Raw genomic sequence first — 23314 nt, 5'->3', positions numbered from 1 at the left:
CATTTTCAAAGGATTGTTGTAAAGAAAGTGCCTTGTAAAGTATAAGTACTAATAAGTTAATATTACCACCGAGACAATGCCATTCTTACTTCTTTAAATCTTTTGGCTTCAATAGTTAAGGCCATACGGAATTCATCTTCAAGGTCTAAATATTGTTGGTTTAATATATTAATTTTCTCCTGAAATTCTTTCACTCGTTCTTCATGCTTCTTTTCTTCTTTTCCTATTTCTTTTGCCAAAGCTTCCTGGAAATCAGAGCCATTCAAAGTCACTCTTGTTTCAAGTTCTTTCCTGAAATAAATAACAAATTTAAATACCTACTGTCTTTATTTAAAAACAAACTAAAAAAGGCTTTTCCAGTTCTTTGTAATCCCTTCTAATTTTGTCTAGTTTTCATTGCTCATGCCTTCCCCCCCCCCCCAAACAGCTTTGCTTTCCTTTTTTGCTAATCATCGTATTTTGAGAGGTCATTTGGAGGGCAATATCTCTGATTTTAAAATTTTTGAAAGAGAAACTGAAGACAATGTTAATAAAAGAAATACAATACTAAATATTCTACTAAAAAAACCCCAAGAATTGTGTTTTAACCATTATTTAATTTAAAATTGGAAATAAAAATATGTCTATGCCTAAATCTAATAAAAATTCAATGGTTCAAAAATTATTCCAAAAATTAGCCTTAATATTTTTTGCAATATTGAATCTCGTTGGAATTTAGTAAAATGAAGACTTAAGATCTGTTCCTATTCTTTTCGAAAAAATACAGAAATCAGGCAGACAAGAAAAAGGTGTACCTGAGTATGTAGTTGAAGAAAAAGTTGGCTAAGATACCTACACCCAATACTATTGAGAAAAAGCATTCTTTAATAGCACTTAAAATACTGGTAAGTATTTCTCATCTATTTTTTCAAGTCTTGCCCACTATAACTCTATGTTTGGCTCAGTTTCTGAAGTACTGAGAATATCTCTCACCTGATTTTTGGTTGTATTCAAAGAATGGCAAAAGTTTCATGAGGACAGAAATTCTAGGGTATGTCTATGAGACATTCATTTCAACTAGTACTGTGTGCTCAAAGACAAAATATTTAACTCAATATGCTGAGTATTTTAGAACTTTATCACAGCCAACTCAGAAACCAATTTTAGGCGTGTGGAGAAACTAGGATACTTGCTAGTACTATTACTGGCTTGAAACAGTTTTTATCTTTTCTATTTAGTTACTTCTTACCTATGTTCCTGTTCTTTCATTGCCAGAAGTTCATGAAGTTGCTGTACCTTTTCTTTCTGTTGATGAAGGGATGCTCTAAGCAGCTGTATTTCTCTCTCAGCAGCTGAAGCTTTGAGTTCTATCTCTTGAACTCGCTTCACCTATATGAGAAAAGTAGTGATGGAGATAATTTTGATAATTTGTTAATAAGCTCTCCTTCAATCTGAGAAGCCGAATCAAGAACAATATAGATTAGTATTAATGGTTTTCATCAAGCTTAATCAAATTAAGTAATGATATTACCAAATGCTTTATAGAAATTTTGGTAGTATCTACTTATCCACATGTAATGATAATTTCCATGCAAGGAATATGGAGAGAACTTTGTTCCCCCTACAGAGATTCTTAAGAACTGTCTCTGTTCCTGAATTTGGTCAATCTGCAGAATTTTTATTGAGCTTTTATTGGTTATTCCCATAACATGTAGTGGTATCACAATTATGTTGTGATTTCAGAAAGCAAAGATAGACTTAACATGGAATGAACTTTGTAGGTCATACTTTCAAGATATATTTAACTTCTTTCTTGTGGATATAATATTATAGGCTTAGTATAATGTACTTTATGGTATAGCTAGATGAATAAAGTGCTGGGCCAGGAGTTAGGAAGACCTGAGTTTAAATCCAGCTGCTTCATACTAGCTGTGTGATCCTGGTCAATCACTTAAACTTTGTTTTTCTTTTTTTTCCTGAGGCTAGGGTGAAGTGACTTGCCCAGGGTCACACAAGTAGGAATTGTTAAGTGTCTGAGACCAGATTTGAACTCGGGTCCTCCTGAATTCAAGGCTGGTGCCTTGCATCACCTAGTTGCCCCACTTTGTTTTTCTTTAAACACTGTGGAAGGAAATGGCAAACTATTCTAGTATGTTCGCCAAGAGAATCCATGGAAACTGTGGGTCAAAGGGGTCATGAAGAGCTAATAACAATTGAACATTTGAACAATAATAATATGTTAGGATTTGGACCTATGAACTTAAACTATTTCATGTAACTTAAAACAGTATTGAAATAAACCAATACCTACCTCTGCAACCTGCTGCTGAAAATTTTGTTTCTCTATTTTTGTCAAAGTTTGTTCCAAAGTTCGCAGAACTCTATTTTGTTCCTCTTCTTTATTTTTTGATTGATTTAATTCATTATGGAGTTTCTCAATTTCACTCTTAAATTTATGGACAATGTTTTGGAGCTTTACTTTAGCATTTCTTTCTTTCAAAATCAATTCCTTTAATCTAAAGCAAAAATAAAAAATGAAACAAAACAACAACAAAAAAACTATTGTATATAATTTCTCTATATAAAAAAATTATAACTTAGCTTAAGACAGTCCACAAACTATGCTAGTTATTAATGGATCACACAGTAATGTTGTCCTAGCAATCTTTAGAAGATCTGAACTCAGTTTCATAAGTTTGTATCTACTCTGAAGGCATCTCTGATACCTACCAATAGAGGGCATCTACTTAACTGATCAGAAAGCAAAGGACTAGAGAAATGATACAATCCACATATAAGCCACATAGTTATAACAGATTTTAAAAATCCAAGGTAAGAGCCCTAAAAACTCTCCGATTTTGAGGACAAGAAGAGAAAAAGTTTATCAAAGAGAGAAAGGCAAGAGAATTGGAAAAATGCATACAGGCAACAAAGTAGAATTTGAGAAAGAAAGGCAGAGGTAATCAAAAATTTCAAAAGCTTCAATAAGATCAAAGAAGTAAGGGTATCAGCATATTTTTAATGACTTCTAAGGGAATTGTTACAATAAAAGTGTTTTAGAAGCAAAAACTAGATTACACAGCATGAGATTTTTTTCTTACAAGAGATTACTCATTGGGCAAGGTTACATGTAACTATAAAAAATTTCAGCAAAATACCTAAAAACTAAATCAAAAAAACTCACCTTGATATCCCTAAAACACAGAAATGATCCTGTTACTCTATTGGCTCAGGAAGTATCAGACTTCCCACTGCCCTTAAGATAATCTTCAAGTTTCTTTTTGGGGCATTTGATTCCTTTACAATCTAGTTCCAGCCTTCTTTTCCAAAGATTTCATAGTTTCTTTCCTATGTTATCTCAGTTCTAGCCAGACAGGACTCTAAATATACTAGACAGTCCAGCTTCTGTCTCCATACCTTTGCAGCAACTATCCTCCATGTCTGGAATGCTCTTCTTCCACACCTCTTGGAATTCCTTGCTCCCCTTTAAAAACTCACTAAACTCAAGGTCTGTCTCCCATGCAAATGTACTGCTGATCCCTTCAGTTGTTATTCTTCTTTCCATATTCATTAATCACTTTTATATTGTGTTGACCTATCTGTGTGCATGTTGTTTCTCCATAGGAGAATGTTAAGTTCCTTGAGAGCAGGGATAACATTGTCTATAAATTATAATTTATAGTTAGCAGCTTAAATTTTGGTATCTAGGCACTTAATAAATTTTTGCTGAATTCAATGAAATAATTAATGAATAATTATTATTACTTAATAAGTTAACATACATATTTTACTTCTTAAATAAATGCTTGTTGAAAGATGATTTCAGAAAAACATGGAAGAACCTACAGCAAACTATGCAAAGTGAAGCAAAAAAAAAAAACATGAAAAAGAACATTGTATACAATAACAGCAATACTGCACAATGAAAAATTATGAATGAATTAGCTATTCTAAGCAATTCCAAAAGTCTAACGAAGCATACTATCTCCTACAGGAAAAAAAAACAAAACAAAACTAGATATTGTTTGACTACAGACTGATTTGGAAATATTTTACAGATTGCACATGTATCTATGTCTGATTGTTTACCATCTCAAGAAGGAGGGGAGAGGAGGTAGGGATAGAATTTGAAACTCAGAACTTTAAAAAATATATTTTTTCTTTTAACATGCAATTGGGGAAAAATAAAATATTTCTAAAATGCTTATTATTTTACTGTTTTAAATGTACTTTTTTCATAAAATTATTTCATTTTAATTTGAAACAACCCTGTGGGGAAAAGGTTTTTTTTTTTTTGTAACTATTTTACAGATGATGGAATAGATTCAGAGAGGTTGTCCCTTTACTTTTTTTAAGTTAATAAACAGTAAGATATGATTATGTGCAAAGTTATGCTAGTGAAAGGCAAGCTAAACCTTTTACTTAGTACCCAAACTGGAAGTTTCTTTCATTCATTCCTGCAGCCTCCTTTCACCAAGATATTCTCTTTACCTGTCTGTGGTAAACAGGGCCATACTATGAATATCCTTTTCTTCTTTCACTTGTTTCTGCAATTCTTTAATATGATCTGCAAGTTTCTTCTCAGCTTGTTCAGCTTTCCATCTCTTCTCCCTCTCTTCATCTAGTTTCTGCACAAGTGTCTGAAATAGTTATATAATATAGGAAAATTCTATTAAGATGTTAATTCTATATAATAAATCTTTTAAAAAATTCATTAAACAGTGCTGAATTTTTGAGGGGAGAAATCTGTTAATTACAGAATATTTTCTTCATAATTATAGAATATTAAAACTTTTTTATAAGTACATTTCAAAGTTCATGTAAGACAAGAATACTTAATATGTATAAATATCTATCTCCAAATGACAAAATTGAGAAAGCTTAGGTACATCAGTTGAATTGATCAATGAAAAATGTAACCCAAATGAAAGTTCTTAATTTGAGATGCTGTTGGGAACTTTGGTCACAGAAAAATATCTTATGACTGCTGGATAAGATTAAGGCAGACCTTTTAGACTATGTATAAAAACATCAGACCAGTTCAAAATAGCCCATTTTAGTGATCGAGGAATACTAATATGGAATATTCAAGTTTGAGAGTTAGAGTCAATTTTCTGAGAGGGAAAAATTTGGGGGGAGAAGGAAGAGTCTATTTCTGTCTATATTACTATTTACTATACCACTGTAGTAAATATAGTAAATTAAATTTGATCATCAGTAGCAAACAAATCAATAGGGGCTTATAAATGACAGTCCTAGGAATCCAGCCTTTAAGGATTACCTCTTAAACTCTGATAGTAACTACTAATAAGCCACTCTCTAGTGGTCTGCCAGTATAAAGAGAAGTTGGGTATGTAGTGACAGAAAGGATATTACATTTAAATATTTTAAAAAATTGCTGGACTCAAAACTAAAAAGTATATATAGAAACTTTTTTTCATTAACGCTTTTTATTTTTCAAAACATATGCATGGACAATTCTTCAACCTTAGCCCTTGCAAAACCCTGTGTTCCAATTCCCCTCTTCCCCCCATGCCCTTCCCTAGAAGGCAAGTAGTCCAATTATATAGAATCTTTAATTTCCAGAAACCTTACTTTGAAAAAGTTCATTAAAAAGACAAGATTGAGATAACAATCTTATTGTTAGAAGGAACCAAGACATAATTTACTCCATCCCATCTTAATTTTATAGATGAAGAAATCTGGACTAAAGAGACTTAAGTGGCTTGCCCAAGTTAAGCCATGAAGTAATCCACACTAAGAACTAGGCCTCCTTATCCACATGCTAGTATTATGTGTACCCTATTCACCCTTGCTTCATAACACTTTTGTTTCATAACTGCCATGAATACTGTATTTCAATTATTAAAACAAATGAGTGAAGTTTGAATTAGGTTTTGTTGAATTTTAGCTATATTTTAGTTCTTAAAAGACTATTCATAAAATAAAATTAATGCATTATTCAAAATTCAAAAAACCTCAGTTTATTTAGGTGCATAAAAATTATTCTACTTAAAGAAATATGTGTAATATTTTGGCTTAAAGTAGAAAAAACTAGAAAAAATAGTTACATTTAGTTACCCTATCCCATACTTTCCCAGTTTAAGATTTAAAACCAACCATACCCTGTATGTAGAATCTTCTGTGAACCTTAAACTTTTATTTTCTATTTTATTTGTTTGAGTACTTTGTGATACTAGATTTCCTGTTGATCTTTCCATCTTTAAATCTGAGTTTCTTGAAGTTGCTCTTAAAGACAAATTCTTAGTGGAGAGATTTTTTGATTTCTTAGTGCAACTCTGCTCTGTGCCACTAAAATGAAAGAAAATTTGAGAAATAATTTAACATGCTGTTTACACTATTTTCTCCCCATTATTCATGGTTGGAACAATAAATCCAAATACTTTCATTATGAGACATTTATTTTAGGGTCTAACTGTACTCTAATTAATAGTTTTTTGGCAATAAGAATAACAATTTTCCTATTTTAACATTTTAAGTTCTCAACATTTTCAAGCAAAATTTTTGGTTCTTGGTTTGAATCATCCACCGAAAAAAATCTACACTGTGTAAATACTTTAGTACTGGATTATATGCTGTATGTTGAAGAACTGGAAAGAAAAAGTTATAAGAGATACCTGTCAGAAAGTTTGCTTTTGTTATGGTGCTTAGAAGTCTGTACAGCTTTGCTATAATAATGGATTTTTGTTCTTCTAGGCATTTTCTTATGGTTTTCTTTTCCGCTTTCATAATCACTTTCAGAAGTTATCATTGTTTCTCTTTTTGGTTGGACTACTTTCAAAGAAGTATGATTTGGGGGTGAATTAGATGCCTATAACAAAAAAAATGATGTTTTTTTTTAAATCTGTAAAATAAAATACCAAATGTAAGCATATTTTCATTTGTACAGTGATAAAAGATTGATTAAACTAGATGTTTGATTAAAATTCCAAAAAAGAATTCCTGAGAAAGAAAAAAAGAAAATCTTTAGTACAATTTGATGTACATTTATTATATGACAGTATATTTATATTGTTCAATTGTAAAAAGTTTTATAAATTCTACTTGCTTAAGGAAAATGTAGATGTCATAGTCTAATATGAATTTGTTACTTAACCCCAAAGCATCATAAAAATAACTTTAAAAGCAAATATTTTAACTATATGTGTATGTGTATATACATATACAAACATACATATTCACATATATGTGCATTTGTAGATACACATGTAAATTCACAGAAAATAAGGAGTATTGTTACTCAGCAAGCCATGAGGAAATAAGAATAAAGATTCTGAAGCAGTCCTAAGGTTTAAAAGCTCAAGGATGGGACATGAACGCCTCTTAAGTAAAGACAGGAAATAAGGAATCCCCTGCTGCTCACTACCTGCATCAGGTATCTAGCACAAGTCATTCCTCTTATCTAATTTTCAATATATGACAATGGAGGGGATAAGAAGGACTGATCTCAAAGGGATCCTTGATAAGACTCCAAGGATGGTCATCACATAGGATTGCATTATTTTCACTCCAATTATTATTTCCTCATTAAATGTTAATGTGTTAAAGTGATAAAAATCATTTAAACAGATGAATTTCTCAAATAATTCCCAGTTTCTATAGCTCCCTAAATTCCTTTTCCCAAAGGGGAAAAATATGAAGCAGAAATGAATTACATTATTGAGGAGCTGTGAAATCTGATCTTCTAATTTTTTTATTCTCATCTCACTGTTCAAATTATTTTCACCAAGCTTATTTCTTTCTGGCTCAGATGAAGTAACTTCTACAGAAGGACAGAATGTATTTTTTGTTGGCGTACTTGCAGGCTTTTGATCCTGGGGCATTTCCTGATTCATGTAGTGTATGATTCCTGGTAAGTTACCAGAGTTCTAAAAAAAAAAAAAAAAAAGTTAATTTTTAAAATTTTGGCAATAAAAAAGTTGGAATTATAAAGCTTTTTTATAAAGAGAAAAAAATTAGACCTCCTCTTTATCTAGCTGTGAATCAGAATAAACTAGATTATCCAAAAGATCTTCTAAACATTGTAGATCTGATGGATTTCCTTCTACCATATATACCGGTTCACCAAATATATTCATCCCATCTAGGACTGTTAGCTGGGGCAAGGTCTGGAGAATGATCCCTCTGTAGCCTAATATTTAAAAAAAAGTTCATATTAAAATTTAGCATTTAAAATATTTTTATTTCTAACATAATATAAAAATATCATATTGCATATTTCAATTGATAAAACTAATTTTCAGTATTACAAATATTCCTACAAAAAGTCATTTAAGCTTTTTCTAACACCAAATAATTTTTCTTAAAACATCTTAGTTAATTCACCAAGTATTCATTAAAGACTATATATTAGACACTAAAGAAGTTTAAAGAATGGTAGTTAAACCTCTTTGCCTTTAAGTGTTCATAAAGCTATGGATGTATATGTACTCAGAGAGCTATTTTTTGTTAGGGTGGCCAGTCAGAGAATGGTGCTTATTTTTATAGTCAAGAAATGATCTGGTATGGTATCAGTTATAGCTAGTCCACTAAGATTTCCTCTATAGGGGGCAGCTAGGTGACCCAGTGGATAGAGCACTGGCCCTGAAGTCAGGAGTACTTGAGTTCAAATTCAGCCTCAGACACTTAACACTTTCTAGCTGTGTGATCCTGGGCAAGTCACTTAACCCCCCAACTGCCTTAGCAAAACAAACCAACAAACAACAAAAAAACACATTTAGAATGATAATTATTGGAATAAACAATGGATTCTACTTATAAAATTACTGTGTAAGTATAGCTAATTTTATGTCTGATTTATGTTAGGATCTTAATATTTCAAAGGATCTGTGGTGGCTATTTCTCCAAACAAAAAAAGGTTTTTCAATTATTTTTCAACTTTTTAAGTATACTGTTTGTCTTTTGAATGCAATCATTTTATAAAAATTTAATAATAATTTATTTTTACTCTTTATGATGTCATATGAACACAAATTAGAAAATACCACAATCTAAAAAAATTTAAATGACTCAAAGGATAACGGAAAAATATACAAGTTGTAAAAAAGCTTCAGTATATTAACAATGATGTCCTGGAGGTAAAAGAAATACAAACAATTATTTTCTAGGTGTAAATGGGATCACTAACGACATTTATGACTAGAAAAGGAGGTGCTGTGTAGTAAAGGATAAGAGACATAATAATGTGTTACACGGTACCAATGAGATACCAAGAGGACCAGAAGAAAGTCTTCAGTACCTTGGTTGGATGCTTTTTAGAAGATTTATAATCACAGTCAACAATTTTATAGGACGACAAGACAAAGAGGACTCAAAATTTGTATCATTAAAAAAGGTATTATAATAATAACTCATATTTATATAGTACTTAACAGTTTACAGATGACTCTTCTGAAAACTACCTTGTGTCATAGGTACTATATGTTTAGGTAGCATTTGTTTATCTCCATTTTGCAGATGAGGAAACTAAGCAATAATTTAAATGTCTTAACTAGAGTCAGATAACTAAACAATGTCAGAACTGTTTTTGAATCAAATCTTCTAAATCCAAGATCAGTATTCTTTCTACTATATCATACTGATAAGATCAAAAGTTTAAGTAATAAGTTTCTAATTTTCAGATGCAAAACTGTTTAAGTACTTAAATTTAGCAATCCTTTAGCCCCAACATACCACTATTCAGGTAACTTAAGTTACTTGTTTTACTTGTAAAATAATTAAATTGATGTGTGAATTGTAGGTTCAAAAACAAAACTAATAATTACTCTAAAAATCCCCATATTTGAGTCAATAAATAACAAACTCTAAAGGTCATTAATATAGTGCTAAAAATAAATTGCTCATACCTGGTTGGTCACAGATTGGATTATTTTTTCCATTTTTCTCCAAAGTAAGATTAGTCAAGAAATGTAATCCTACCATGCATTGGAGTAGATGATGAATACTACTTATATAATTGCTATGTAGGTCAATGTGACTAATTTTATGCCTAGTTCCACGAAGATATAAAAAACCTGTAATACACATATATAAACAAGTTATCACAGAATTTTTTGTAATGTGTAATTCAACAAAAGCATTAAAGGGGTTTTATTTATCTTATGAGTTAGCTTAACTGTTGTTATATAAAGAGATCATCCGTCCTATCAAGTTTTTATTTTTATAGTTTGCTAATAATAAGATGACAAAGAGTTCAAATTCAGTATCAACTTATGAGGTATTCAGTTGTAGGAAACATATCCTGTCTGTACTCAACTAGTCAGTTGGTACCTTCAATTAGCTAAAATTATTAAACTTATTCCAATAAATTAATTTGCAATATAATCTGCCAGCTCTATGTCTCAACATAATTGGTTTGGTTCTCTAAAGATATTATTTATCAGTTAAGAGACATCCACTGAGGCTATATTTTAGTCACCTTTATTTGGTAAGCATATGGAAGATTAAAAAAACAAAACACATTCTCAGTCTAAATTCCTGGGGAAAAATTCATAGTCGTCTTAGAAACATGGTTTATAATCACAAGATTTAAACATCAGTAAGAAGTATCATTCTTTCATTTATAAACTATTTACCACTACAGTATGTATAGAGAGAGCCCTTTTAGTTCTAAAAAAGATTTTTTTTTAAAAAGTGGAATCCCAGCCTACATGAGGATTTAAGAGCTAGCACAGCACTTTTTTGATGTCCCTAACTGCTTATGCCAATCCTCTCCCCCTGAATATACTTTTTGTACATGTTTTGTGTATAGTTTGTATCTACCTAAGTGCATGTGTATTATTTCTATAAAAAAAATCTAAGCTTCTTAATGGTGAGAGAATTGCATAATTTTTTGCTTTAGTATCCCCAGGACATAGCATAATAGGAAATAGTAGGAGCTTAACAGAGGCTTGATGATTGTACTATTTCAAAATAATTTTCTTTATATCCAAAATTTTTAGTTTTTTCTTCTAAAGGTATTTAACCTGACAAATAATTCTTAATTGCTAACATAATAACCCTCCTTAAATATGTTTATATTGATTAATGTGTTTGTTTAGTATCCTTTAGGGAATTTTTTTTTTACTATAGAATGGGGTATTAGGTATCATTAAAAGTTTCACTGTGATATTTTATTAACTCAGAAGATTTAAGCAGTTGTAATTTTCTTTCTGTTTGGAGTATCAGTGAACTAAAAATTCACTATGATGATGAGCAAATTTAAGTTGCTTTATAGTAATTTTCCAGTAAGAATGCAAACTCTGGTTGCCAACTGAAAACCTAAAAAAAAAAAAGCTATTTCTACCATTAAAAGTGAATAATTCACATTCAGGAAAATATGTCTGCAAAAAAGCCACAGATAACTACATTTTAATTACAAACAAGTATATTAAAAAGTCTATTTTGTTGAAATAGCTATAATTTTCCATGATTCTACAAATTCAGCTCATATGTTATCTATTCTATAATATACCTTTGCTGACTTTCAATCTACAGATTTTGCAATTCTCTGAAATTTTATTTTAACTCTTCTTGTCATATTCTACTTGGTGGTCATAGTTATTTGAATGTTTTATCTCCCTAAGGAAAACTAAATAGTTAGCATGGATCAGGTCTTATTCTTCCCTTTTATTTTCTGTGGCACTTAGCATGATGTTTCACACAAAGTTAAGTGCTTAATAAACATTTGAGAAACAAATGTTCAATGGAAATAATCTATGATAAGGATACACAATCCTACATGTATTTCACTCAACTAAAAGTGGAAGGTGAAATATGACTGCAGGTATTATGTGTTACATATAACCGAAAGCAAAATAATTATCTTTGATAGCTTGAGGATTTAAGAGTGGAACCAAAAACTTAAGAACTTATTTTCATTCTCAGGGAAGCAAGAATGTCAATCAATCTAAAATAGAATAATATAGCATAATTGTTTTATATCCTTGGGATTCCAAGAGACCTCTCTGCAATAGTAAATAGCAAGGGCAAAGGATTAATTAGGTTCCTATGAGAAATGAGTTAGGTTCACTTACCATTTATAATTATATTTATCACTTTAATTCTTTAATACATAATATTAAGTCAAATGATAAGAAAAAATAACTTCAATTGATATGTACTGTATCAAACTATTATATATTATATAAAAGGTCTCTGATTTGACCTTTCAAAGTTTTTTAAAAAATCTTATTTCAAAATGAAATTAATTTATATACCTAATATTAGAATTGATCCATTTACACCAAGATATCCCTTACAGTTGAAGTTAAATAATAGAAATTATCCCCTTTCACTGTACCTATACAGTAGTCTGTTTGTTCTTGCTGGCTTCTAGATTGCCTATTTTTTAGTGGCAATAAGAAAGAACATGAACTTTGTTCATGAGGTACCAAAGCATTATGTTCTGTTAGAAGCATTGGTTAAAATTTATTTGTACTAAAAAATTAATATCAATTTACTCTGTGCTGAAATACTTCATGATACAAAGTTAATTTTTTTTAGCACGATCACATTTATTTCCAGATCCACTTACCTTGAAGATCGTGTATATGATTATAAGATAAATTCAGTCTAGTTAGATTCAATAACTTTTCAAGTCCTAAAAAAATTAAAATAGAAAGCAAATTGTTATAAACCTAGATATTTTCATGGTAATCCAACAAACAAACAAAAGTATTTTGTAGTAATGTTATTATTCTTTATGAAGCTAGAAAAAACCCAAAATCTATTATTGCTGAGAAAATTTTAAAAATATTTAATAAATTAAAATTTTAAATTGTGACAACTTGCTTGATATTTTCCTTGCAAAAGCATTCTGTCTAGTAAGAAACCCTATATTTAATTTTCAATGAATCATAATAATAAAATGCACACAAATCATTGTAAGCAGTCAAAACTAATTTGAAGTAATACACAAAATTAAGTAGTATCAATAACTTACCTTCCACTTTTGTGATGAAATTGCAGGCCAAGTTTAAAGTACATAAATTTGTCAGTGTGTTGAGTCCTTCAATTTGACTTATTTGATTAGATGATAGATCTAAATGCCGTAAATTTAAAACATGAGAGAGGCCTTCAATCTTGGAGATATTATTGCAATGAAGGTTGATGGTATGAAGTTTTGAACTTAAAGATAGTTCCAGCAGGCTATGAAAAATAGGTTTGATAAAATAAATTTTAATATGTTTATCATGTTATTTAATAGAAGTAAGCTCTCCTACTTAACTATCTAAATGACTTAGTGGATTTTAGAAATTAAACCAGTGTTTCATAATAATGAAAATATAACAGCAGGGGCAAGTGTTCTTGACATTTATTTTCCTCAAGATGCAACAAAACCACAATAACAAAAATTGATAATTATAGTGTACTTTATGATTTGTATTATATGTATATTATGCATTTTATTTTATCTTAGTATCTCATGTCACATACGTACATTTTTTAATCTTACTATCATTTTATAGCAAGTTGATGAACCACCTTAATAGATCATGATGAACCATCTTAATAGATCAAAAAGACAGTACCTCAAGAACTAGATTTTTCTTACAAGTGTCTCTCCCACTGTAACACAAAAGTCTTGTAAATTCTCATTACTGGCATCACTCATGAAATCAGTGAAATCTAGATCTGGCTGGGAACCAAGATAATGTTTGAAAGGAAGTATGGTAACTATATGATGGATGGAGCATTAGACTTAAAGCGTCATGAAGGCCTGACTCAGACATTTAGTAGTTATGGAACATCTCTCAGCCTCAGTTTCTTCATCTGTAAAATGAAGCATCTGTACTCAATGACTAATGTGGCTGTAAGTCCATGATTCTACAAACCTTTAAGATACCTTTTGGCTCCAAATCAATGATCTGTGATTTTGTAATTGAGAAAGTTGTAGCCCAGAGAGGTTAAACAATAACTACTCAGTAGTAGTACCAGGACAAAAACTTGGATCTCCTGATTCTCATTCTAATGCTTTGTTTTTGTTTTTTCTAAACATGCTGACCTTTTCCTTAGCTCTGACAAGGGTAAATTTGGAAACTTAACAATTATATTAATAATCACTCAAAAAGAACCTTTATTTTCCTGATCACTTTTCTGCCTGGGCAACTGGAACTTATATATTCCAAGGGGATCAACAACCTTTCCACAGGCCTTCTGGTATTCATGGACTCTACTTCTTGCAATGGAGAGATAATTTCTGAATTACTCAAAATAGGAAATTCAAAAAACATTTTCAGCAAATTAGCTATCAAGAGCTTCTGGCCCATCATAAGCAATGGGTAATAGGGACACCATTGAGAAGAGTTTAGAGTTAAGGGATGAGTTGGTGCATTTCTTGGTGAATGCGTAGCAGTGTCCAGAATACAGAAGCAACAGCAGTTGTCACAAGTGTGAGTCAGGAAACAGATAAAGGTGGACTTCCATGGAATTATTACCAAATATATAACAAAAACCTTCAATTTAAAATGGAATAACATAGAAGAAATAAAACAAGAACAGTCATTCAGTTCATCCTTTTATCTTGAAGTTGAACCACATAATAAATTTTTTTATTAATTTTATAATTATAACATTTTTTACAACATTATCCCTTGTACTCCCTTCTGTTCCAAATTTTTCCCTACTTCCCTCCACCCCCTCCCCTAGATGTCAGGCATTCCCATACATATTAAATATGTTATAGTATATCCTAGGTACAATATATATGTGCAGAACCAAATTTTGTTGTTGTTGTTGTTGCAAAGGAAGAATTGGGTTTGGAAGGTAAAAATAACCTGGGGAGAGAAACAAAAAAATGCTAACAGTTTACACTCATTTCCCAGTGTTTCTTTTCTGGGTATAGCTGATTCTGTCCATCACTGATCAATTGGAATTGGATTATCTCTTCTCTATGTTGAAGATATCCACTCAGAATACATCCTCATACAGTATCATTGTTGAAGTGTATAATGATCTCCTAGTTCTGCTTGTTTCACTCCAGTTGAAGCCTCTCTGTATTCATCCTGTTGGTCATTTCTTACAGAACAATAATATTCCATAACATTCATATACCATAATTTATCCAACCATTCTCCAATTGATGGGCATCCGTTCATTTTCCAGTTTCTAGCCACTATAAAAAGGGCTGCCACAAACATTTTGGCACATATGGGTCCCTTTCCCTGCTTTAGTATTTCCTTGGGATATAAGCCCAGTAGTAGCACTGCTGGATCAAAGGGTATGCACAGTTTGATAAATTTTTGGGCATAATTCCAAATTGCTCTCCAGAATGGTTGGATTCTTTCACAACTCCACCAACAATGCATCAGTGTCCCAGTTTTCCCACATGCCCTCCAACATTCATCATTATTTGTTCCTGTCATCTTAGCCAATCTGACAGGTGTGTAGTGATATCTCAGAGTTGTCTTAATTTGCATTTCTCTGATCAATAGTGATTTGGAATACTCTTTCATATGAGTGGAAATAGTTTCAATTTCATCATCTGAAAATTGTCTGTTCATATCCTTTCACCATTTATCAATTGGAGAATGGCTTGATTTCTTATAAATTAAAGTCAATTCTCTGTATATTTTGGAGATGAGGCCTTTATCAGAACCTTTAACTGTAAAAATGTTTTCCCAATTTGTTACTTCCCTTCTAATCTTGTTTGCATTAGTTTTGTTTGTGTAAAACCTTTTTAATTTGATGTAATCAAAATTTTCTATTTTGTGATCAATAATGATCTCTAGTTCTCCTTTGGACACAAATTCCTTCCTTCTTCACAAGTCTGAGAGGTAAACCATCCCATGTTCCTCCAATTTATTTATGATTTCATTCTTTATGCCTAAATCTTGGACCCATTTTGATCTTATCTTAGTATGTGGTGTTAAATGTGGGTCCATGCCTAGTTTCTGCCATACTAATTTCCAGTTTTCCCAGCAGTTTTTGTCAAATAATGAATTCTTATCCCAAAAGTTGGGATCTCTGGGTTTGTCAAACACTAGACTGCTATTTTTATTCACTATCTTGCCCTGTGAACATAACCTATTCCACTGATCAACTAATCTATTTCTTAGCCAATACCAGATGGTTTTGGTGACTGCTGCTTTATAATATAGTTCTAGATCAGGTACAGCTAGACCACCTTCATTTAAATTTTTTTTTTTTCATTACTTCTCTTGAAATTCTCGACCTTTTGTTCTTCCATATGAATTTTGTTGTTATTTTTTCTAGGTCATTAAAATAGTTTCTTGGGAGTCTGATTGGTATAGCAATAAATAAATAGATTAATTTAGGGAATATTGACATCTTAATTATATTTGCTTGGCCTATCCAAGAGCACTCAATGTCTTTCCAATTATTTAAATCTGACTTTATTTTTGTGGCAAGTGTTTTGTAATTTTGCTCATATAATTCCTGACTTTCCTTTGGTTGATATATTCCCAAATATTTTATACTATCGTCTGTTATTTTGAATGGAATTTCTCTTTGTATCTCTTGCTGTTGTATTGTGTTGGTAATGTATGAAAATGCTGAGGATTTATGTGGATTTATTTGTATCGTGCAACTTTGCTAAAGTTCTGAATTATTTCTAATAGCTTTTTAGCAGAGTCTTTGGGGTTCTCTAAGTATACCATCATGTCATCTGCAAAGAGTGATAGTATGATTTCCTCATTACCTACTCTAATTCCTTGAATCTCTTTGTCAGCTCTTATTGCCGAGGCTAGCGTTTCTAGTACAATGTTGAGTAGTAATGGTGATAGTGGGCAATCTTGTTTCACTCCTGATCTTACAGGGAAAGGTTCCAGTTTATCACCATTACATATGATGTTTACTGACAGTTTTAAATATATGCTCCTTATTATTTTAAGGAATAGTCCATTTATTCCTATACTCTCAAGTGTTTTTAGTAGGAATGGATGTTGAATTTTATCAAATGCTTTCTCTGCATCTACCGTGTTTCCCCGATAATAAGACCTATCCTGAAAATAAGACACCCACATACTCTTTAATATTCCGCTAAAATAAGCCCTCCCCCGAAAATAAGCCCTATCGAACTTACTATGAAAACGGTCATCATGGTGATCCCCTGCGCTATATGCTGCGTAGCGGTACCTTCAGTAAGCAGCGCCGCCCTCCCCTCCCGGGTGAAACGCACGTCGCGCTCCGAGCTGCATCCAATCAGAGCTGCAGCAGTGAGCGCGTCATCCTCTTCTTCCCTGGTGATTTGCTTGCTGGCGCTACTGAGAGCAGCGCCGCGGAGTAGAGCTGAGACAGGACCATCTAAAAACTCGGTAAGTTCAGTAAGCGATGGAGAATAAAATAAGCACTCAGGGGGCATGATGGAGGCTAAAAGGGGCATGATGGAGGCTAAAATGGGCATGATGGAGGATAAAAGGGGCATGATGGAGGATAAAATAAGCCCTCCCCTGAAAATAAGCCCTCTGATGTTTTTTAGTCCCAAAAAAATAATAAGACAGTGTCTTATTATCGGGGAAACACGGTATTGAGATGATCAAATGGTTTTTGTTAATTTGGTTATTGATATAGTCGATTATGCTAATAGTTTTCCTAATATTGAACCAGCCCTGCATTCCTGGTATAAATCCCACTTGGTCATAGTGTATTATCCTGGGGATGATTTTCTGTAGTCTTTTTGCTAATATTTTATTTAAGATTTTAGTATCAACATAATAATAATTTCTGCTAGCAAAACAATCACTTTTGTTTTGAAAGATTTACATTACTAGAAAGATATTCTAGAGGTGTTCAACAACTTTTAAAGTTATAGACATCCTGAAGTAAATATGTGTCTAGATAATGAAAGAAGCATAAACTTTTAAGCTGGACAAGACCTCAGACCTCATTATTTTTCTCTAGCACCGGAGAAGTAAAACATTAGTTTTTGATAAGAGGGCAAAATGCAAAATAAACTCTCATAAATATCAGTAGGAGGGATAATATGGAAGTTTTACTCTTTTTGTTTTTGAAGTTTTATTCTTTATTAATGGCTACATTAAAAAAGTACTTCATATATTTTAGTAATATCAATTTAACAGCTGCAGAGAGGACAAAGTATATCAGAGAGAAGCTGGATAATGAATGAGAAGAGAGGATAAAGGCCTGGACTAGGGTGTGGTCATATGAATACAAAAAAAAAAGGGACACATAACAGAAAAAAAAGTGAGAAAATAAAATATCAATTTTTGATTTTCTCTTTTATTCCATTCTGTAATTAGTTCTATTTTATAACTGCCTGAACCATGTTTCTCTTTCTCTAAGTTCAGAAATTCTCTGTGTTAAGTTCAGAAATACAGTATTCCTCTATGAATTAAATTTGAAATCCGTTTCCTAAAACAAAACACTTTAATTGAAAGAAATCTGTTATCTCTATATATTTCTAACATACAGACAATTAAGGGAAGTCTGTTATCCTACTTGCAAGCCTTATGGATGCAGGTGGCAGTCAAGAAGGTTATTTCTGTTCAACTAAGGACTCTTACCAAAAACATTTCTGGAAAGCAGGATGAAAGTTGTTACTAACCAATTATATTGTTATTGCCATCTATGATACTTCAAACTTTGTAACCAATCATATTGTTTTCCACATTTTCTCTTCTCTATTTTCTCTTCTTTTGTATTTCACAAAACAATATAAAGGCTAATTCATTGTTGTGGTCTTGGCTAAGGAGAACCCATCTTGTCGTCTCCCCAATAAAATGAATAGGCTTGAACTTTATTGCCTCAATTTACTTTAATTTTCAAACTTAACACCTATATACACTTGTTCTTCTTTCTCATTTACCACTTCTTAACCTCTTCTAATTTGGTTTCCTTCCTCACCACTTTGGCTGAAATTGCTCTCAGAGGTCACCAATGACTTATTTTTTAAAAAAAGATTTTAAAAATCTAATAACCTATTCTTAGTTCTCATTTTTCTTCAGCGTCTGACATTGCTGACTAGCCTCTCCTGCCAAGCATTCTTTCCCACTGGTTTTTCATTATTCTGCTCTGTGACAATCCATTTCCTATCTGACCAATCCTCCATTTCCAGACCATCCATCATATCCTGATAATATGGGTAGTTGTACTGCAGCACCCTGTTCTACCTCTTTCCTCTATATACTTTTTCAGTGATCTCAGCAGGTAACAAATTCATCTCAAAGCCACTGACTTAACAGGGTTAGATTTCAAGCTTCCATCTCTCTCCTAAGCATCTCTAGTAAGACACTAACTTTGATACTCTGGGCAAGTTACTTAACTTTTTGTCTCAATTTCCTCACCTGCAAAATGAATAGGAGAAAGATATGGTATACCTCTCCAGTATTTTTGCCAGGAAAACCCCAAATGGGGTCATAAAGAGTCAGACAAGTATTTAAAAGAAAAGACTGAACTACTGTTGAGTCAAGTAAAAGGATTAATATGGGAAAGGGAAGAGAGGGCAGTCAGTATAGTGGCCTGGCCTGATGGCCTGGAAAAAAACTAAAGAATAGAAGAGATTAAAAGTCAGTTGAAACTGAAGAATGGGGCTATAAGTTTGGGGGCAAAGATAAAGATGGAATGATAAAAGATAATAATCAAAGGAATTCAAGTGTTCATGAACATAAAGATAGAAAACTGCAGTTTTGGGAAGATCAAAGACATGAACATCTCTGAATATAAGCAAGGTAGGTAGGTCATGGCAAATAAATAATTTAATAACTTAATGAAGTTAGGAGATTTGAGGGAATATCAATATACATGTTCAAGTACCCTAGAAGGAAGGCTGGAGCAGAAAAAGCTGACTGTATACTGACTTCCTAGATTAGCCTATTGTGTAAAATTTCTATTTTTGTTCTAAGAATATAAGGAAAAAACAACTTTATTCCATTCAAACTAGACCACTAGCTAATCCCAGGCAAGCCATCCCTCTTCTCCTCCTTCCATCCTAGCTCCCACTCCCCACTTTACCTGTGTCTCTAACTCTCACAGTGTTTCAAGGCACTTCCTTCTTTCCACATTTTTACCTGTTTAAAATTATATTGCTTCTGTGTGACCCTGGGCAAGTCACTTAACCCCAGCCTCAGGAAAAAAATAAATAAATAAAATAAATTATATTGCTTCAAGGTCCTCCTCAAGAAATACTTTCTCCATGAAGTTTTCCATACCATTTTTGAATCTCAATCAGAATTAACTCCTCCTTCCATGAATCTCTCAACTTTCTCCAAAGAACATTTTGTATATACTTCTACACTATCATTATCTATATGGATGTCTTTATCTCCCCATTAATCTGTAAACTTTCTGAGGGCAAGAAGCATTTTAAATTTTGTCTTCAAATCCCCTGGAGAGTCAGCCTGAGCTGGTATAGAGCAGGGCTTCTTAAATTTGTGACCACTTTGTACCTGAGAAATTTTTACATGTCCTGGGTATATAGGCATATAAAATAGGTATACAAATCAAACATTTAGTGATAATAAATCACAATTGAGTGACCCCCACATTCAGTTATGAGACCCCATATGGGATTGCGAACCTGTTATAAGAAGCTAGGGTAAAGAGAATTGGCTTCAACCCACCTCTGACACAAACTGGCTATGTAACCCTGGGCAAGCCACAATCTATTAGTGCTTGAATTGAGACAGCTATCTATGGCTGTACATTGTGAAGGTGCCAGCCTGAAGTGGTGGAGGGAGTCTTGTTAATCTGGGAGATCCTTATACTAATGAAATCACAGAACAGTTGCTATCTCTATACATAGCAGTGAAAAAAAATAAACAAAGATGAGAAATCAAGGAGACATGGATTCAGCAGCCATCTCTGCCACTATCCGTGCAAATCTGCACAGTAATAACAATCTGGAAGATTCAATCTTCTCCTCCTCATCCACCCTTCCCATCCATACTGAATGTGTGTTCCTGGGTTAAGTCACTTAACGCTTAAATAGCTTTTTAAAGTTTAAGGTTTAAGGTTCTTATTTCATCCTTAAAAACAACTCTGGAAAGCAGGTGCTATTATTATCATCTCTATTTTACAGTTGAGGGAATTGAGGCAAATAGAAATTAAGTAATTGGTCCTGAATAAGTTTTGGAGAAGAAAAGAGGAAGCAACTCTTCCTGGCTCCACTGCGCTAATGAACTCCCTCTGGTTGAAGAGAAGATGTCAACATGCCCTGGTAAAGTGAATTTCACTAGGATGAATTCCCTCCACCAATGAAATCACACCTGGACCCCCCCCCCCAACCATTTTCATTACAATTTAAAGCCTGCAAAGCTCTTTAAATATATTATCACTAACGCTGTAAAATTAGGTACTAAAAAAGTATTATCATTTCCATTTTACACATAAGAAAATGAACTTTGGAGAGAGAAGTGATTTCCAGCAGTAATTAAGTGCTAGTCAATATCAAAAGGGGGAACTTAAACCCAGGAGTTCCAAATTCCAAGGCCAACAACCTGTCCTCTACAGTAAAATACTTACGTCACTGTATTTCCTTTCCCTCTTTTATAAAAAAAGGGAATAGATCTGCATGATCTCCAAGTTGAATCTTGGTTTACTGAGCTACGAACTGGACTAGTGAACCACATACAGCTGAAATATTTACAGTTAGGGGGCTTGAGAGTCAGTTCTGAGCTTGGAGCCTTGCCAGTCTCTTCTATCCAAGTCTTTTTTGCTCACCTGTAAAACAGGGGCTCACAATAGCCCCTATCTCGAAAGGGTTCTCTGTGAGGATGATAACAACGGCGGAAGACTTACACAGCACGGCAGAGTTTGCAGAGGGCAGTAAAATTGTCTCATTCGAGCTATTACGATCCCCACTTTACAGATGAGGAAACTGAGAATGAGGTTAAAGGTCTTGCCCAGGATACTTAGCACCTAAGGACTATAAGGCTGGGTTTCTATTCCCAGGGCCGTCTGGCAGCCAGAAGTACGCTACGACAAAAAGATATTCATTTCATTGAAAGATAAAGCTGACATCTTATGTGTGTATGTTACCCTTTTGGCGCTCTACGAATGCTATCATTACTCAGCGCCAGACACAGTATGCGTTTAATACTTGCTTCTTGACTGACATTTAGAGACTGGTGCGGAAATCCGACGTGGCCCCTCCTCGATTTGGAGAGAGAAAGGGTATTGAGGTTGCACCAAGAGACAGGGCCTGGGTTTGGGGCCCGGTCGGAGCGTCCCTTACCTGCCGATGGCCTTGTCCATGAGGCAGAGCTCCCCGGAGTAGCCGCCGCCGCCTCCAGCTGCCCCGGTTCTCGCCGCCGCCTCTCCATCCTCCTCCTCTTCTTCCATGGGCGTCCGGGTCAACTGGTACTGGGTCGGAAGCGCGCACCGAGCCACACCGAGGCGAGAGAGGACTGTTTGGGGTTTAAGCCGTTGCTAGGAAACCTGTCACGAAATCCCGGCCGCCGTCTGCTTTACGGCAATGCCGGTAAACGCGACTTCTGGGGTCCGTCGTAAAATGCGACGGATGGAACAGGTCTAAGGTCTAAGACCCTCAAAGTCTAGGGTTTGCAGTGCAGTGCCCTCGGAGAAAGAGGAACCCTTCTTCCCGTTCTGTAGAAAGCTGTTTTTTTTTTTTTTTTGTTTGTTTGTTTGTTTTTTTAATCTGACCAGTGTGTTTGTATGCATGCCTGCATACGTGCATACACTCACATACTTATGCATAGAAGTATGAAGTATATGCAATATAAACAGTAATAAAAGCCTATTAAATATTTATTTCGAAGTTACAAAGTTTTGGAAGAATCACATATTGTATTCCTCACATAAAGGTTCTATACAAAAGTTAAAATAATTTAAAAAACAGGAATCGGGGCAGGGATTAAGAGAAATGGCGATTGTGAAATTAAGGGGGTTTGTTACTTATAAAAAAGAGGAGTTTTATTGGCAGGAGAGAGAACACGGCTGTAAGTGCTGCTGCCTGTGTGCTAGATAAGCTTTAACAAATATCTGTGTTCCAGACTAACAATCCTGTGAGGTAGCTGCTGCTGAGTACATTTTGTAATGGGGAAACTGAGGCAGGCGGATTAAGTGACTGGAGAAGATTTTTAACGCGGATATTCCTTATTTGAAGATACACTCAAGTGTCCTGTTTGTGGAACAGCAAGGAGGGCAATGTTGTGAGAGTAAGAGTATATGGAACTGAATGTAAGTCAACACACGCTGTGTTCACTTTTTTTTCTTCCTTTTTTCTTCCTTTTGTTCTGATTTTTCTTTCCCAACATGATTTATAAAGAAATGTGTATTTAAAAATTAATGTTGATGCATAACCAGAAAAAAGAACAATTTAAAAAATGAGGGAAAAAAAGGATATATGGAAAAGAGTAAAGTGTAAGAAGACTGGAAATGGGGGAAAGGGCCTGGC

At 33.4% G+C, this 23314-nt stretch overlaps 1 protein-coding gene across 3 annotated transcripts in view; it reads right to left on the bottom strand.

The window, feature by feature from the left end:
* The window catches only part of LRRCC1 (leucine rich repeat and coiled-coil centrosomal protein 1), a 41983-nt gene extending 19650 nt beyond the window's left edge, over positions 1–22333 (bottom strand). The window contains exons 1-12 of one of the 3 annotated variants that reach the window (XM_074278974.1): positions 22133–22333; positions 12923–13128; positions 12515–12580; positions 9846–10013; positions 7962–8131; positions 7656–7868; positions 6618–6811; positions 6105–6291; positions 4471–4619; positions 2291–2495; positions 1229–1368; positions 90–291 (exon numbers count right to left, since the gene is read on the bottom strand). In XM_074278974.1, the coding sequence (XP_074135075.1) occupies positions 90–291; positions 1229–1368; positions 2291–2495; positions 4471–4619; positions 6105–6291; positions 6618–6811; positions 7656–7868; positions 7962–8131; positions 9846–10013; positions 12515–12580; positions 12923–13128; positions 22133–22239 (2007 nt within the window). In that variant the 5' untranslated portion in view covers positions 22240–22333. Of the gene's footprint in view, positions 1–89; positions 292–1228; positions 1369–2290; positions 2496–4470; positions 4620–6104; positions 6292–6617; positions 6812–7655; positions 7871–7961; positions 8132–9845; positions 10014–12514; positions 12581–12922; positions 13129–22132 lie in introns of those variants that run through there. The other 2 variants (XM_074278975.1, XM_074278976.1) reach the window with 2 other exon arrangements.
* Between the last annotated feature and the right edge of the window lie 981 nt (positions 22334–23314).

The sequence above is a fragment of the Sminthopsis crassicaudata genome, chromosome 1 (assembly GCF_048593235.1).
Source record: "Sminthopsis crassicaudata isolate SCR6 chromosome 1, ASM4859323v1, whole genome shotgun sequence".
In the NCBI taxonomy this organism is placed as follows: Eukaryota; Metazoa; Chordata; class Mammalia; order Dasyuromorphia; family Dasyuridae; genus Sminthopsis; species Sminthopsis crassicaudata.
This window is presented reverse-complemented; position numbering and strand designations above follow the sequence as displayed.